Source organism: Eretmochelys imbricata, chromosome 4, assembly GCF_965152235.1.
Source record: "Eretmochelys imbricata isolate rEreImb1 chromosome 4, rEreImb1.hap1, whole genome shotgun sequence".
Lineage (NCBI taxonomy): Eukaryota > Metazoa > Chordata > Testudines > Cheloniidae > Eretmochelys > Eretmochelys imbricata.
Genome location: NC_135575.1, coordinates 95,725,382 through 95,744,212, shown reverse-complemented (window position 1 = coordinate 95,744,212; position 18,831 = coordinate 95,725,382). Strand labels below are relative to the sequence as shown.

At 42.3% G+C, this 18,831-nt stretch overlaps 1 protein-coding gene across 1 annotated transcript in view; it reads right to left on the bottom strand.

The window, feature by feature from the left end:
- CORIN (corin, serine peptidase) overlaps positions 1 to 18,831 on the bottom strand; it is a 315,814-nt gene that overhangs the window by 165,650 nt on the left and 131,333 nt on the right. Inside the window, exon 5 of the mRNA XM_077814583.1 lies at positions 12,982 to 13,163. Coding sequence (XP_077670709.1) covers positions 12,982 to 13,163 — 182 coding nt within the window. The remainder of the gene's footprint in view (positions 1 to 12,981; positions 13,164 to 18,831) is intronic.

Sequence of the window (18,831 nt, the reverse complement as noted above, 5' to 3'; positions counted from 1 at the left end):
ATGCTCCAGGTGGGGCTCTCCTGTTTTACTACTGATGACCCTTAAAATGGCATTACAGTATGTAACAGCTTTTTTTTGTTTTTTTGTAGGACTTTTGAGTAGTATAAATGTATGTACCCTTTGCTAAAACTTCTTAATATGGAATTCCTATTAAAAACTCCTTATCCAGATTAACATGTATTAAGGACTCCTGTGGTGACATCTACAAACCGACTAAAGAGCTCACTCTAATTATTCAGATCTGTAGCCCTTTCAGTCCCCTGAACATTGCTGAGAGTCTGTATTTGCACAATAACTAATATTGTGTTTTTTCCAAGAAGGGAGCTTATCTAGGCTATCTGCAGTGGTTTTCTTGCTGGAGAACTACTATAACACTCCCGGCCAGAAACAAATCTAATTAAAATACTGCATCCAAATAAGCATGCAGTGAAAAGTTCACAAAATAAATCTCCTCTATAGAACGGTTAATGTCTCCAAGTTACTTTTAATTACACAAGTTTCACAGTATTTATCCATAGATCACTCACTGCTCTTAGGACCCAACTGATCTGCCTGCAAACATCTGTTATTAAAAGTAAGTCTGCACTGATTTACAAACATGTATTCTACTTTCTATAACATTTCAGTCAACGAAATCATCATGATGTGATGGCTGTCAGGTTGCCGGACAGTATCATGTTTGGTTATCTATGTCTCTAAGAACAACAGCATAACCACAAGGAAGGCTAGGTGCTAACAGGAAATGTTAAGGATTAGAATCTCCAGAAAGTGTTACAGCAGATGAGGGTCCTCAGAATGGTCTAAACAAAGAAGAATCTTCTGTCCATCGAGTGAGCTAAGGAATCAGTCACCTTACTGGGTGTGAGGTATGTACATCACAACCCAGTGATGTGTAGGGTGATCAGATAGCAAAGGTGAAAAATCGGGGGGGGGGGGGGGGGTAATTGGCACCTATATATGACAAAGCCCCAAATATCGGGGCTGTCCCTATAAAATCAGGACATCTGGTCACCCTAGTGATGTATCAGGCAGGCTGATTTTCAGACCCAGGCTTCCACTTGTGCATATGTAATTTTGTTCATAAATTCTTGATGAACTAACATCTGATGAGCACCTGAGGAGAAGATTAGGACTTGTAAGAAGAGGTGTGTTTTAAGGAGAGACCTAAGGAGGAAGAAATGGAGGCATATCAAACAAGGTCAGGAAGGGATTCCTGGGGAGTCCAAATGGAAGGGGCACAGGTGCAGAAATCAAAATGTAACACAAAGGAGGTGGTGAGCCAGGCAGACTGGGGAAAGTAAATGGGGCAATGAGGGGAAAAGGAGGACATAAGAACAGAGAGGTAGGTGATGATAGCCACATTGTGCAGGGTCTTAAAAATGAGGACGTGGAACTTGAATTGTACCTGGTGTGTGAGGGGAAGCGAGTGAAGGGACCTTAAGAGGGTTGGACATGGTCAGAGCAATGGACTAGGAAGATCACTTCTGTGGTAATATTTTGGATGGACTGAAGTGGGGGATGAGATGAGGTTTACTGAGGTTGGGGCTAGAAGGAGTAGGGGTGAGAAATCAGGGTCAGGGGAATGGAGAGAAATAGAAAAATTATGGAGGGGAAAAAAACAGAGTGTAGTTTCTGCACTGGGTTATGAGCCTTGATTTTAGCCTTCAGCTTTCACTCTGACAGAAGTGAAATTATGATTGTAAGAAGATTTGCAATAAACCATGGGAGCAGGAAGAGTGTTTTAATTCAAAACCTACACTTTTTGAAATATCACAAAAACCCAACTTTGGGGAAGTAAAATCACCTGAGACAAAACTGCAGAAGTGTCCAGGAAAAATGTTGCTAACAACGTGACAGTCTTACTGCTAATTACAAAAAAATTATTCTACTATAGCAATAAACAGGATTTATCTGATCTTCCTGTACCATTTCAGCAGAGGGCCACTAGACACTACTAAAGTATAAATAAATAAGTGTGACAGTCTAATGGAATATAGAATCTTTTATAATTACAAAGTAAAATTTTAAAAGTCCAAAAATTAACTGTTTTCTCATGCAAGAAATGGCATATAATTCTGAAATGTTAATCTTGCCCACATCCTGTCATATGAGCCACTTGTGCATGAGTTTTTAACAGTACAACAACATTAAACATAGAGCCTCTGCTGTTCAGCAAAATGAATATACAGTACTCTCCTTTTGAGGTGAATCAACTTTATTTTTGTTTTCCTGTAGGGCATTTAGGGGAGAGAACTTGAAACAAATCAACAATACCAACGCTGCTCTGGAATAACCTCAGAATTAAAATGCATTTATTGTGCTTTCAAAGTTAAAAAAAAATTCAAAGCTTTGTGTGCTAGGGTAGCAACAGAACTATCAGTGTCTCTGATCTGCATCTCATCTGTTGTGCTGATCAGCAGGAAAGCCACCCTCAACCATGTGAGCTAGCCTCTTTTAATGTCACACAATTTATATTTAGAAATTGTCTGCAATTATTATGCAATTTTACAAATGATTTTCTAGCTACTGGCAAGAATGTGTGACCAAAGGGTAATTTATTCTTGGGATTTACCTTTCCAGAGAATGTTGTTTAGAACAGACAATGCAGAAATGAGCTAACTACGTGAAGATACCTCTATATCTAGACTCACCATAGCAAGAAGTATGAGTGAAAAGCAAGAGTGTGTGTGACGGTACCCCCCATAAGGCTTTAAGAAAATATGCTTATTCATAGATATTAAGGTCAGAAGGGATCATTATGATCATCTAGTCTGACCTCCTGCACAATATATGACATAACTAGAATGTGTTTTATGCTACATATGCCATGTAATACATCTCTGTAAAGGTTGTGATCTACTGAATCTATTCCTATTTTATGCATATATCATTTTTGTATTTGAAGTTATGAATATTGACTGCATACTTGTTTGATTCCAAGTAGGTTTTAGTGAAGCAGTTGGTCAGCTTCCTGAGAAAAGACTATTCTTAGTAAGTGCCCAGTCAAGAAGCCCTTAAACCAACAATGAACTTGGAGACGCCAATCCACATCTGGGTTCTCCCAGGAATGTGGCTTGGCTGGTAAGGAACTCAGTCATGCATGGATATGTGACTTGCCCAGGTGACTCCAAAACTCCATTTTGTAGCTGGACTTTGCAAGGAGAGAGGAGGGGGTCTCCACCCACAAGAGAAAGTCTATTTAAACCCCTGGAAGACCCCTCCATTTTGTCTTCAGCTGGCTAAAGAGAGAGCCTCTCCTCCCCCAAAGACACCTGAAAGAAACCGGAACAAAGGACAGTAACTACAGGGGATGTGAGTGATTGCTGGACCCAGACTAGAAGGAGATTAGTCTGTAAAAGAAAGCTTACTGGAACTACTGAGGTTTTTTATCTGTATTCAGTTTGATTAGACATAGACTTGTGTGTTTTATTTCATTTTGCTTGGTAATTCACTTTGCTCTGTCTGTTACTACTTGGAACCATTGAAATCCTATTTTCTGTATTTAATAAAATCACTTTTTACTTATTAATTAACCCAGAGTATGTGTTAATACCTGGGGGAAGGGGACAAACAGCTGTGCATATCTATCAGTGTTATAGACGGCGAACAATTTATAAGTTTACCCTGTATAAGCTTTATACAGGGTAAAACGGATTTATTTAGGGTTTGGACCCCATTGGGAGTTGGGCATCTGAGTGTCAAAGACAGGAATACTTCCTCAGCTGCTTTCAATTAAGCCTACAGCTATTAGGGGACGTGGTTCAGACCTGGGTCTGGGTTTGCAGCAGGCTAGTGGGCCTGGCTCAAACCAGGCAGGGCACTTGTCATAAATATAAAGGGAAGGGTAAACACCTTTAAAATCCCTCCTGGCCAGAGGAAAAACCCTTTCACCTGTAAAGGGTTAAGAAGCTAGGATAACCTCGCTGGCACCTGACCAAAATGACCAATGAGGAGACAAGATACTTTCAAAGCTGGAGGAGGGAGAAACAAAGGTTCTCTCTGTCTGTGTGTTGTTTTTTGCCAGGAACAGAAAAGGAATGGAGTCTTAGAACTTAGTAAGTAAGCTAGTTAAATATGCGTAAGGTTCTGTTTTGTTTAAATGGCTGATAAAATAAGTTGTGCTGAATGGAATATATATTCCTGTTTTTGTCTTTTTGTAACTTAAGGTTTTGCCTAGAGGGATTCTCTATGTTTTGAATCTGATTACCCTGTAAGGTATTTACCACCCTGATTTTACAGAGGTGATTCTTTTACTTTTTCTTCAATTAAAATTCTTCTTTTAAAAACCTGATTGCTTTTTCATTGTTCTTAAGATCCAAGGGTTTGGGTCTGTGTTCACCTATGCAAGTTGGTAAGGATTTTTATCAAGCCTTCCCCAGGAAAGGGGGTGTAGGGCTTGGGAGGATTTTTGGGGGAAAGACATTTCCAAGCAGGCTCTTTCTCTGTTATATATTTGTTAGATGCTTGGTGGTGGCAGCAATAAAGTCCAAGGGCAAAAGGTAAAATAGTTTGTACCTTGGGGAAGTTTTAACCTAAGCTGGTAAAAATAAGCTTAGGGGGTTTTTCATACAGTTCCCCACATCTGTACCCTAGAGTTCAGAATTGGGAAGGAACCTTGACAGCACTGAAATCCTAAGCTGACAGGACAGGAAAGCAGGAGCAGAAGTAGTCTTGGCACATCAGGTGGCAAGTCCCAAGGGGGTTTCTGTTATCCAACCCGCCACATGGTGTATAGCCTCAAAAGCTGTGTTCATTTTTTATTTATTATTTGTATTATTGTAGCACCTAGGAGCCATAGCCAGGGAGCAGCACCCCATTGTGCTAGACACTGTATAGACATAGAACGAAAAACTCCAAACAACTTACAATCTAAGTATAAGAAAGGAGACAACAGATGGATATAGACAGGGGAGTACAGAGAAACAATGACATAATATCAGTCAGCGTGGCAGGCAGAAGTCTTAGCACACCAGCAGCCTAACTGTTGTCAATTTTTTTATATTTTTTAGGTATTACAGCACAGGAGAGTTCTGAAGAGATTTAAGGATCTGAAGGAGAATAATGAAGTATGTACATTATAAGAAACTCCTCGTAAGCATGAGGGGCAGCATGAGAGAAAGCAAAAAGAGGCAGGAGTCGACAGCTCAATCGCAAAGGAGAGATGATTGGTAGGGTGGGAATAGGCCATGAAGGGCCTTGAACATGAAGATAAATGTATGTTTGATGCAATAAAGGAGAAGTGGTATGGTCAAAGTGACAAGCTAGGAAAAAGATCCTTATGGAGGAATGGGACAAGATGGCATTTTGCCAGTCAAAATTAGGGATGTTGCAGTAATCAAGAAATGAGAAGTTGAGAGCCTGGATGAGAATTTTAGCCATGTAGATGGATAAAGGCCACAACTTAGAGATGTGATTCTAAAAGAATTTGCAAGACTTAAATGTAGCTGGGATGTAAAGACCTAGACTGAGGTCAGAATCAAAGATGATGCCCAGATTATGGGCCTGAGTGGAAGGATGGTCAGGTGGTTCACAGTCCTTGAGAAAGGAGGTAGCAGTGAGAGCTTAGAGGGAGATTGAGCTTGAGCTGATGGCTAAACATCTGTCACAGAGACATGCTGAGATTTTAGTTTAGACAGAAGAGGACAGGTATGGAGTAGGGAGGTAGATCTGTGAGTCATCTGCATAAAGACAATAGATGAATTTGTGTCTGCGAATGAGATTACCAAAGATAGTCTAGGGAGAGAAGAGGAGGAGACCAAGGAGAGAACCCTGTGGAGGCCCCACAGAAAGCTGGAGAAGGATTGAGGAGGATCCTCCGAAGAACATGCTGAAGGAATAGTTAGAGAAGTAGGCAAGAACCCGGAGAGTCAACAGCACAGAAGCTAAGGGAGGACAAGATTTCATAAAGAGCATGGTTGATGGTGCTGATAGGTCATGGAGAATGAGGATGGAGTACTGGTTCTGAGACCTGGCGCGGAAGAGGTCATTAGAGATTTTGGCAAGGGAAATTTCAGTTGAGTGCAAGAGACAGCAACAGGACTGTGGAAGGTTTGGGATGGAATTGGAGGAGAGGAACTCCAGACAGTGGTTGTTGACAGTTTGCTCAATGAGCTTAGAGGTGAAATGGGGAAGGGAGATGTGGCTGTAGTTGGAGAGGCAAGAAGAGTGCGGGGGTGGGGGTGGGTGGGTTAAAATGGAAGGACAAAAGCATGTTGTATTGTGAGCAGAAAGAGCCAGAGGAGAGTAAGAGGTAAAGGAGAAGAGTGCTAATTACCAGGCAGCAATCAAAGACTGGTATCAAGGAAGGAAATACAAGATACACTGAGGGCTTGTGTACATTACAAAATGTTAGTGTTTGAATACAACTATGACATGCTGAACATGATTATTCCTGGTCTACATTGACCACAAGATCTGGTCAGCACTCTGTCAAAAAATAATTGTGTTTGAGGCTACAGAAAGCAGCACACACACAACCATAATCTTGAAAGCAAGCTGTGATTCTATAATCCATACTGTAATCTTATTTCTGTTGCAGTAATGCCTGTGGGCCTGTGGCTCCATTGCGCAAGGCACTGTGCAAACACAATCCTACCCTGAAGAGATGACAGTCTAACTAAAATGTACAAATGGTGATGATGCAGAAATACAGCTGTCAGCTAGACACCATGAAAGCGATGACTTAGCAGCCGCCACAACCTTGAAGCTACTGAGTGAGTCCTCAGACAAGCTTAGTAGCCCATTCCAAAAGGACATTAATGACAGAGAAACTTATGACTGATTGATAGCATTAATGAAGAACATACTAAAAGCATACAAAAGGAAAACCACAGTATCATGAAGAGTACAGCAGCACCAACAGAAGGCTATAGACCAGTTTATCATGTATCAAATGTCTTCCCTGCTGTACTAGCTCTTGCTGCATTCACTCATTTAGTAACAATCAGACCTGTTATACAAATACACTTCTTAAGCCCTTGTGCTCTGTAGGCTACCCAGTAATAGAACAGTTCTCTACAGTTGTCCCTCATTGCAAATAATGGCCCTACTGGAATAAAGGGAGAGTTGTCACTTAGATGCCTAATGAGCAAATGTGCTACACAGTCCGTGTTCTGCACATCAAATGAAATTTTTCCCCTCAAATATCTGATAATTAAAAATCAATTAACTTCACACAAATTTATGCAATGAAAAGATGTCTAATGTACTATATTCCATGTAGATAATCAGTCTTGTTTTGCCAGCTTACCTGCTAAGATCCATTAATGGATATCTCAGTTATCAAGGGCCTTGATCCCAGTTAATCTCTCTTGCAAAAGTTTGTAAAGCAGAAGTAAATAAATTATTAAAATTTCTCTATACAACTTCTACGTGGTTAACAGAATAGGACTAAAGCCCTCTAGAAGTGGTCCAAGCAGACATGTGTAACCAGTATTTTAACAAGGGGCTTCCACAAACATTTTCCCGCTGAGCCTTTGTTAAACCCAATACGATGGGTCCATGTGCTCTGGAGTACTGGAGAGACACTAGGAAATCCATACACTTCTTTCATTTAAACAAACAAACAAGGTTTCTCCTGGCCATAACCAAAGGAGGAGGCAGCACCACTTCGCAAACCAACATATATTGTTTGGCACCTTGCTAGAAATGTTTATGCTCACATCCTGAAACCAATACTGATTGTAGGAATACTAACAGCATAATATTCATCTTTTGTCATTTGAAATGGAGTGATGGTGAAGAAGGCCTTTAAGAAGACCGGTCAGGATCCTCCTGGTGGTCTTAATTGTGACTGTTTAGAGTAGCCACTAGGGGGCAAAGAGCAAGGAGGCTGTGTAAATGGGAAAAACAAAGACAGTCTAAGACCATCTGGCATTCATCCCACCATGTTGTGTTCCACATTGCTGTATTTGCAATAATGTTCAATGCTTAATAACAATGATTATTCTAAAATTCAGTGTTATTGTTTCACAGTCAAAATAAATTGCAGGATGTCAACAATAACCAGCATCCCAGACAAAAACATCATTAAGCTGAGGTTAAAGCTGACGGTACATAGCAATAACGTAAGAGTAAAATTTTTAAAAAGCAGATGTAGTTATCAAAAACACCAACCATTAGCAACCTAGGAAACTCAAATTTTAACAGAAAAGAAACCTAAACATTTGAAAGTGGGGCACTCTCAGTCTGAGTTCCAGCTAAATGAAATTTTTGTCTGGAAACTGTCTTTTTTGGTCTGGGTTATTTTTACAATTTTGAACGTTCATTACTTGCATTGGGAAAAGGGAAGCATGATACCCTGTGCTACTCCTGAGTTTTGGAACTGGGAAAGACAACAGGAGAGGATCTGCAGATCACTGGAGATGAGGGGGAAAGCAGAGAGCAGGTAACTCTTGTAGCAATCAGGAGCTGCATGCTTCCCAGCTTCCATGAGTCAGCTCCTATTAGCCCTAGAGACACTAAACTTTGATTCCTGCTCCCACTTTCAGGTTGGCTTCCCTGCAGACCTTCTAAAGGCCCTAGGATGTGTTGCAAACAAAAGTCAGCAGGAGGAGTGGACCAGAAGTGCATTCTACTAAGGGCCACGACAACTAGTGCAGATTTTAACATGTCCACAGGGAGGCAAATATGGGAACAGAAGCAGGAATCTAGGTGTGGAACTGCAAGAGCAGCAGAGTCAGGGCATTAGTGGGAAGATGACTTTGAGAAGCCAGGAGTGCTGTAAAACATACCAGGACCAGGGAAAAGGTGGCACAGAATAAGATCTCTTTGGGCCCTCTGAACTAGAGGTACAAGGGGAACCTGGGGAATTTAGGATCTTCACAGGGCTACAGGAGTCCTCCAGGCATGGGGAAGTTGGAACCTAGCTGCACATGTTCAACTATTTGCAGGTGTTTGTGGTTGCTATCTTGCCAGCTGCTGCCTAGTCAGGGTTGTATCTTGTATACGTTTCACACACTGTATGAAGTACAGTAGCATCTATATTCACTGTTGGTTCTAAAAACATTTTGCAATCTAGATTATTTACTTAATACACAATTCCAGGGCTCCCCGATAGGCTTCAAGCTTATAGAAGCCAGCTCCTTGCATTCATTTTACTTCTTACTTAAATTACCACATACTATTTATTCTCTCAAGTACACTATCATCAGCTTTGGCTACTCAAGGCAAATAAAGATACCAGGGTGGTGGAGAGAGAGCTAAAAGAAAGGAAAATAACTGAAGTATTTCCTAACTAGTTAGGGAGGTGCATTTCAGACCCACAGGAATGCTATTTAAATATTATTTTTTCCAAGTATGCAGACAAGGTGGTGGATAGGTTAGAGGGATCAAGTGGGAGGAAAGACTGACAAAACTCGACCTTCACTCCCTTACTCACAACTCATCTGTGGAAACTAATGCAAATATTTTTTTAAAACCTCTGCAGCTGAATTCCCAGAGCTCTGTATTTTTGTATCAGCCAATTTCTCTTTCAGCCTTTAGTGGGCACATTCTGCAAAATAATGGAAAATAGAAAAGAAAATAGGCTGCATAATGAGACGTTTGCCAGGCAGTGAGAGAGTGCTAAGTGGCCTTGTCTTCAGTGATGCTTTCATTTCCACACAAGACCTACAGAATACCAGCCTCAGAAGTTGCTAACATTTTTCAAAAACCCAGGTTCTCTTGTGATACTTGCAACTAAAAAAATAGCATTTTGATTTAAAACTCTCCTGTATTTTATTGGTAGCATTTAACAGCAGAGAAGCCATTTTGTCTTTTGACTAAAATTGTAGAGAACCATGAAATTATTGCATTGTGATATCTTTGCATTGTGTTGTTTTGGTCACAGTGGCATCTATATGTGACATTGTGTCTTTAAGACAGAAAAGCCTAAATGCTACAGAGAGATACCTTTAGCATTCTTTTTCAACCTCATCTCCTCAGCTGCTGGCACTCTTCTCTCTTTCTCCCTACCTCCTGGCAACTGAGAGTCGTATCTCTGCCCTTTCCCCTCCTTTTCTGGATGTGAGCTCCATTCTTACCTGTAGTGGGAAAATGGGGCTTGGAGACAGATAACAATACCTCTTACATGGATATGTTTGTCTGCTAGGCACCCCTCATTCTGCCTGGCAGACAAAAATTAGGGAGCCTGGTAATTGGCCATTGTGATAAGTGTTTGTGGTCCTGGCAAACCGAATAGAAATAAAGTCAGGTATATGGACACCCCCCCCTTAGAATCCATAAGATCCACATAAGCCTTAAGAGCAAAACATTGAGGACCATAGTTAACATACGAAAACACACAATAGTCAGACACTATCTGTAAGAAGAGAGAGTGAAAATAGAAATGCTCTTAAAAATGAAAAATATTCAGTATTCTGTAGTTTCCATCACACATTCTACATGGAATCTCTTCATATACACATAAGCACACACTCATTATTTGTGCATGTCCAAGCAAAAACACAATTTAAATTACCTTTTGCTTTAATTGGTAGCATGTCAGAACTGCAAATAATAAACCAAGATCACTGCAGTTTGCACAGCCCCATCCTCTCTCTTCCTCCCACCTGGCTTCTCATCCGAGCTCCATTCATCTTGCCGAACCAGTCCCAGTCTTCTCTCCTCAGGCTTCTCATCCCAGTCATCTTGCCCAGCTAGTGCAAGTCTCCCCTTTTGGGTTCCCTGTCCAAAACCTAGTATTTCCCCTTCCGAGCATCTCCCATCTCACGCTCCTAGTCCTAATCTCCTGGCCCAGCCAGTGCTAGTTCCTCCTTCCCAGCTCCTCATCTAATCTGTCTCTTCCCCATCCCCCAGCCTCCTGTCCCCATCTACCACAATTTCCTGTTCTCCTGTTCCTGCTTCCAGTCCCAATTCCCCCCCACAAACACACACACCTGGCTCTTCAGCCAATCTCAGTCTCCCCACTCCTTGACTCCTTGTTCCAGTCTGTTTGACCTTCCAATCCTTGTTCTCCCCTCCACATCCAGATCTGTCTCCTCCTTCCCCTGCCCCCACTAGTTCCTAGTCCCCGTCTCCTCCACCCCCATCTCCCAGTCTCCTTATCCAACCAGTCCCAGCCTCCCCCGCCCTTATCTCCCTCTCCAACCAGTCTCTAGCTCCCCTTCCAACACCCCCATCACCTCCCAGTCCCCATCTCCTTACCCAGCTGTCATAAATATAAAGGGAAGGGTAAACCCCTTTGAAATCCCTCCTGGCCAGGGGAAAGCTCCTCTCACCTGTAAAGGGTTAAGAAGCTAAAGGTAACCTCGCTGGCACCTGACCAAAATGACCAATGAGGAGACAAGATACTTTCAAAAGCTGGGAGAAGGGAGAGAAACAAAGGGTCTGTGTCTGTCTGTATGCTGGGTCTTGGCCAGGGATAGACCAGGAATGGAGTCTTAGAACTTTTAGTAAGTAATCTAGCTACGTATGTGTTTATGATTTCTTTAAATGGCTGAGAAAAGAATTGTGCTGAATAGAATAACTATTTCTGTCTGTGTATCTTTTTTGTAACTTAAGGTTTTGCCTAGAGGGGTTCTCTATGTTTTTTAATCTAATTACCCTGTAAGATATCTACCATCCTGATTTTACAGGGGGGATTTCTTTATTTCTATTTACTTCTATTTTCTATTAAAAGTCTTCTTGTAAAAAACTGAATGCTTTTTCATTGTTCTCAGATCCAAGGGTTTGGGTCTGTGGCCACCTATGCAAATTGGTGAGGCTTTTTATCCAACATTTCCCAGGAAAGGGGGGGTGCAAGTGTTGGGAGGATTGTTCATTGTTCTTAAGATCCAAGGGTCTGGGTCTGTAGTCACCTAGGCAAATTGGTGAGGCTTTTTTACCAAACCTTGTCCAGGAAGTGGGGTGCAAGGTTTTGGGAAGTATTCTGGGGGGAAAGACGCGTCCAAACAGCTCTTCCCCAGTAACCAGTATTAGTTTGGTGGTGGTAGTGGCCATTCCAAGGACCACGGGTGGAATACTTTGTACCTTGGGGAAGTTTTGACCTAAGCTGGTAAAGATAAGCTTAGGAGGTTTTTCATGCAGGTCCCCACATCTGTACCCTAGAGTTCAGAGTGGGGAAGGAACCTTGACACCAGCCAGTCCTCTTCTCCCACCCCAGCTTCCAAATCAAGTCCCCTTCCAACTTCTGGACACAGTTTCTCTCCCTCCCACTTGATCCCAAGTCTCTCTAGCTACTTATCCAAATTCACTCTTTTCCTTCCCAGTACAGTCCTTGTCCTCCCTGCGTCTGAGTCTGGCACCTTCCTTCTCCATGCTGCCTTGGTGCAAGCGGGAGGGAGGGGTATGATTAAGAATAAAAGGGAGACAGACTCCCTGCCTTCAATTCCAGTGTATGGCTCCCCCTGGGAATGGAAATTAGTCAGTCACTCTGTAGGGATGGTGTACACACAATCCTGTCAGTACTAGGATGGAGCACGCTCGGTGCACACAGAATCTTTGGAGGTTTTAGCTCCTAAAGTCTGAGTCTGTATTGAGCATGTGCAGTCTGCAATTCCTAAAAGGCTTATAAATTTGGCCAAATTTGGGTGGATTTTCACAGGAACAGCAAAAGGCATATTCCTGACACAAAGGCTGCACCTCTGCCAAATTTCAAGATCTTGCTCCAAAGTATGGGGGTGCTAGAGCTTTTCAGAGAAAAGGTCACCATATTTTATTACTTTTCCCTAGCCTTGTTCTTGGAAGCAACTGTACTGTTTTGGCTGAAATTTCCCCCTCAAAATATCAGCCTCCAGCATGCACGCAGCATGGAAAATTTCAGCCCAAATGGTTAACGTTTGTCAAAACAACAACTCATATCAGGTTCTTATAATGGGAAGTGTTGGGCAATCTTAATAATAGGCCACGCTACCAACCTCATCTTGTAATCACAATTTCATCCCCTGGAAGCTTTGATTTTGTAGGCTAAATTTACCCAAAGATGCGTTATTAAGCAAAACCTAATAAATACAATTTGGTGATTAAAACAAAGTAACGTACATTGTTTTCCTCTCTCTTGCCATGGCGAGAAGCAGACCCTCGTGGTGTTGTCATTTTCAGTTCTGTTTTGGAACTGGGAGCATTTGAGGAACTCAGGCCACGAAGAATTTACCATTCCCAGAACTGGTTCACAACCTTCCTTTGCTGCCTCACAAAATGATTGACAGGGCAGGAGTCCTCGACTGGAGGAAAGAAAGAAAGAAGAAAAAGAAATAATCTATTGGCTCATGAAATTATTTCTACTTTTTTCTATATTTTTTTTAATTTAAAAAAAAATCAACGTTTTTGAGTAATTGCATGTTCAACAAAACTATGCAATGATATGAAAGTGGATAAAATGATCTGGAACTAAGTCTTCATTATTCATCAAAGGTCCCATCTACACTGTAGTTTAAAATAAATTTAAATCCAAGTTAAATTCAAACCAATTTCTTATTCAGGTCAATTCCATCCAAGCTGAGCAGCCAAAATAGCCTACAAACCAGACTGGCAATGAGGATTAAACATGATTTGAACTTGATTGAAAAAAACAGTGTCACAGGTTTAAAGAAATTGTACTTGTCTGTTTCATTTTCTAACTCTGACATATATGTATTGTAGGGAGCCACGCTGGCTCCCCTCCGAACCAGAGGGTAAAGAGCCACCCTTGCAACCTGAGTGGGTGGGGCCAGGCCAAGCTTCTGCTAATCCCCGGAAGGGGAAGGGTGGGACAGGAAGTACAAAGGGCGGGGCCCTCTGCCCAGTGAGGAGAGCACCAGGGAGGGAGACAGACACAGGCTGCTCCCTCGCGATCCTGCTGCTGACCCAGGTGAAGCCCTGGGCAAGGAGGAGCCTGACCGGGAGGAAGGCCTGTGTCAACCAGGGCTGCCAGCCGCTGAATACCCAGAGGACCTGGATGGGCCTGACGGCAGCCCGGGCCAGCATGAGTCCGATACCGAGGGGGAGTGGGAGTGGCCCGCAGCGGAATACTCGGACGAGATGGAGGGACCGGAGCTGCCCGCAGCGGAATACTCGGACGAGATGGAGGGACCGGAGCTGCCCGCAGCGGAATACTCGGACGAGATGGAGGGACCGGAGTGGCCCGCAGCGGAATACTCAGACGAGATGGAGGGACCGGAGTGGCCCGCAGCGGAATACTCGGACGAGATGGAGGGACCGGAGCTGCCCGCAGCGGAATACTCGGACGAGATGGAGGGACCGGAGCTGCCCGCAGCGGAATACTCGGACGAGATGGAGGGACCGGAGCTGCCCGCAGCGGAATACTCGGACGAGATGGAGGGACCGGAGCTGCCCGCAGCGGAATACTCGGACGAGATGGAGGGACCGGAGTGGCCCGCAGCGGAATACCCGGAGGAGATGGAGGGACCGGAACTGCCCGCAGCGGAATACCCGGAGGAGATGGAGGGACTGGAGCGACCCGCCTGAGAGACTGGGTAGGAAGTAGCCCAGGGGCCGAACTACACCGTGGGGTGGGTGTGTTTGGTCAGCGGGCACGGACGGCCCCGCTGACCCAGCGGCGGGACTTTTGCCTCCCGCCACTGCCAGGGCCCTGGGCTGGAACGCAGTGGAGTTGGGTGGGCCTGACTCGTGCCGGCGCTCCCCTGCCTGAGGGGCGCGCCACTGACTCGTGCCAGCACACCTTCCCTGCTAATTCCCCAAGGCCCGGAAGGTGTGGCTGAGGCCTGCCACGGAGACCATAGCTCTCCATCGCCCCTAGGAGCTCGGAGGACCGACACCTGTCACATGTATGTATACACCTGCTTCCCTTTGGTCTTTCCTATTCATACACATACATATATACATATACACACTCACACACACACACACACACACATATATATATATATAAAATCAGAACAAGAGAAAAATTACAACTCAAATGTGAAACACCTCTAATAATAACCTAATTAGATTTTTCTATTTTTTCTATTATTTCTATATATTAATACATTTATGAATGATCTGGAAATGGAAGTGATCAGTGAGGTAGCAAAATTTGCAGATGACACAAAATTTGTAAGGTTAGTCAAGAGTTGAGTAAACTGTGATAAGCATCAGAGGGACCTAACTAAGCTACGTGAAAGGGCAACATGATGGCAGATGAAATCCAGTGCTGACAAATACAAAAATAATACATATGGGAAGAAATAATGTGAAGTGTTCATACACCTTACTAGATTCTAAATTAACATTAGCAGCTCAGGAAGAAGTATCTATCATTGTGGCCAGCTCAATGAAACTCTGCTCAGTGTGCAACAGTGGTCAAACAAACAAAATGTCTGAGGAATGGGATGGAGAATACTACTGAAAATATGATAACACCGTTATATAAACCAGTGGTATACCCTCATCTGGAATACTTTGTCCTATCTCAGAAAAAGCATATCAGCAACAATAGATTAGGTTTAGAGACAGGTGATGAGAAAAACTCTGATATGATAAATGATTGAAAAAACTGGAACTATTTATCTTACAAGGGATACAAACAAGAAAGGAAATGATGAATATATACAAAATAGTAAATGATACAGAGAAGGTAAATCAGGAATTCTATTCACCCTTCATTATAATTCCCGAGCAAGGAGATTCAATTAAATTAAAAGTTGGCAAATTTAAAACTGATAAAAGAAATACTTTTTCATACAACACAACTAGCTTAGAATCATAGAAGAATCATAGAAGGTTAGGGTTGGAAGGGACCTCACGAGGTCATCTAGTCCAACCCCCTTCTCAAAGCAGGACCAATCTCCAATTTTTGCTTGCGGAACTCATTGCAAGATACCATTGAGGGCAATGGTTTAACAGGATTCAGAAAAGGATTATTTATATGGATTAGAAGAATATCCCAAATTATTATAGTAAGGATTAAAAATAGCCCAGAGTTTTGAAGGGCTATCAACTCTTTTGCTTGAGGAAATAAAGCAGCTTCTAACTAATGGAGATTAGGAAGAAACTTTTCTTGTGGGCAGGTTATTCCATAACTCATTTCTTCAAGGTTTCTTGCACCTTCCTCTGAAGCAGCTGGTACTGGCCAATCTCAAAGACAAGAAACTGGACTAGCTGCACCACTGGTCTGATCCAATATGGTAATTTCTATGAACCTATGAAATATCCTGGCTTTAGAGTAGGATCTCAGACCTTTCCAGGGTTAAAAGCAAGTGCTGTGTATCCTGGTTGAGAGCTGGGAATCTTCAATAGTATAAAGTTCATATTTCTATAAAGTCTAGTACCATAATATGTCAGAAACTAAAGCTTATGCAATAGCTGGTGTCAGCCCAGAACTGAGTCTTGCTCATCCTCAGTCCCCAGGAAGGGAATAATTTTTACAGGAGAAATTCCAAGTTTGTGGGAACAAGGAAACAGTTCTTTGACAGGCCGATTCAAATAAAACCAGCTTCTGTTCAAAGCCACTCCAGGGTTTGGAATATTAGAGTAAGTTCTGGGGAGATGGTTTAGTAGGATATATCTGAATGGTTTGGGATGACCAGCATTACTCCTCCATATCTGTCATGAGTGAGCTAAACTCATGCTAGTAAAACCCTTATACTTCCCCACACCAACCATTCTAGCAGAAATAACCTCACATCAATTTACAATGTACGTGATTGGGAGTGGTTATTTATCACGAAGGGACAAGTCCTGTCCTTTCCCCTAAAGCTGTGGAGGGTCCCCTGGAAGCAAAGGAAGTGCAGTTTCTCGGTTGCAAGGCCGGGTGCCTCATTTGGGAACCCCTACTCATTAGGAGCTATCTGCATGGCAGAGTGCAGGATGTGGGGAAGGAAAGGGCCAGGCCAGAGGATCTGCCACCATGCAGGTCCTCCACCCCACAGAAGGGATGTGTAAGGTGCATGGAGGTCTAATTTAGCAGAGCCCCAATGAAGGGGCTCTGCATATGCTCCAGGCCTGTGAGAGAGGATTCTTCCCTCTTGCTCATCTACTCACAGCCCAGTCTGGCTACTCAGAGTGAGCATTGCAATAAGGGTTCAGCCCTAACTGACTACAGTTTGGGGTCTATATAGGCCAAGATTTTCATGTACATATTTAGGCTCCTAAATAAGTGGCCTGATTTTTAGAGGTGCTGAGCACTCAGCAGCTCCTGCTGACTTCACTGTGTTTTCCTGTTTGAGTGGAAAAGTGAATTAACGGGTCAATAATAACAAAGTGATACTATGCTGGGGATCAAAAAGCTACAGTAGCTGTCAGATTACCTAGTGGTGAAGGGAAGAAAGATGAATCAGCTCACATGTTTATGAGAATGAGCCTTCTATTTTATAAATATAAAACTTGTATTAGATCAAAATCACAGGAGCCTGAGGAGATTTCAGTTTTCCCTCTTGACCTATTGTGTTGACTTGTGTTTCTGAAATCAGTCTGATGGCATTTCTCTGCTTTAAACACTAATGAGGTGAATGTACAACCAGTACCCTTATCATGTTTACAGGGCATCCTGATTGACTGTGGAACTGGAATTGGTGTTTAGAGATATGTTCTGGATATGGAACTGTATTTAGAGATATGTTCCTAAGTCACGCTAAGGACTTTCACACAATGCTAAATGCACTTTACACATTGAAGTGCAGGAATTATCTCATATCTGAGATAAAGATCTGTATCTCTAAACTTGTCTCTTGTGGCTCCCTGAGTGATTATCTGTAGTTGGCAGTTTGTTTGTTGCTTGGAAATAAGCACTTACATTCTAAAATAGTACCTTTCACCACGACTTTATGTCATGCTGAAGGCAGATAGTTTCGATATCATGTAAAAGGTCTGGCTGTGTGCAGAATAAAAACAAATGGCTTCTGGATTCTCCTGTTGACAGTAAGAGCTGCTGGTTATTCATATTCTTTTGATGTTGCCAGCACACTGTTCTGGCAGTTAAAGACTTGCTATCAGAACCAGTAAAACCTCTTCAGATAAAGTCATTCAAAAAACACTTTTCCTGTTTTTTATGGAGCCTATTTTTGGAGGGACAGAGAGAGTGAAAATATGAGAGGAAGCATGTGTATATGGGGCCTTTCAGTGCCTGTCAATGTTTATCTGCAGAACAGGGTTAACACAGTCCCTGTCTCATTTCTGGGAATATGGCACAACATTAATTAACAATTTTCTTTCAGGAACTTTAATTTTTGTATCCCAAAGTGCGTGTATGGGTAATACAAATAGCTTGATAATAATTTAGAAATTACTAGGCTATTAAAGGACAATTGCATGGTGATTAAATAAACCAACAGAAATTATGTGTTTATGAAAGGTTATATATGGATGATCATAAAAGGTTATATATGTCTGGGCAAAGTTACTTATGCTTATGAAAGGCTATATATGCATGATCATGTCTGGGCAAAGTTACTCACATGTGTAGTCCCATTGACTTGCATGAGTAAGGGTTGAACAATTAAGTCCATAATGTGTGTGCATGTATACAGAAAATTCTAGAAGAAATCGTTTCATAGATGTTTAAAAATGGTGGTGAAGTTAAGTGAGGCTGAACGATTCCAATATCTCAGCAATAAATGAGATGCCATGTATCTAAAACAGAACTAGAGATAAATTTACTGAATTTAGCCACAATCTATATAGGCTGATCTTTTAAAGTCCCAACTGTTCATTCAAATTTAAGAAAATATGTAAATTACAATGCATAACTACATTTGAATGGAAGGATGTAAGGGGCATAATTAATGAGACTATTGACTAATTCATTAACTCTGAGCCTCTCCCATTAGTCTGATAGAGCCCCTCTGTTGGACTCAAGGCACAGTTAAAAATCCATCTATTCTTTTAACCTTTGCCTGACTGGGTAATGACAGGGTTATTTGTTATGTTTAACAATTCTGTGGTTTGGGTCTA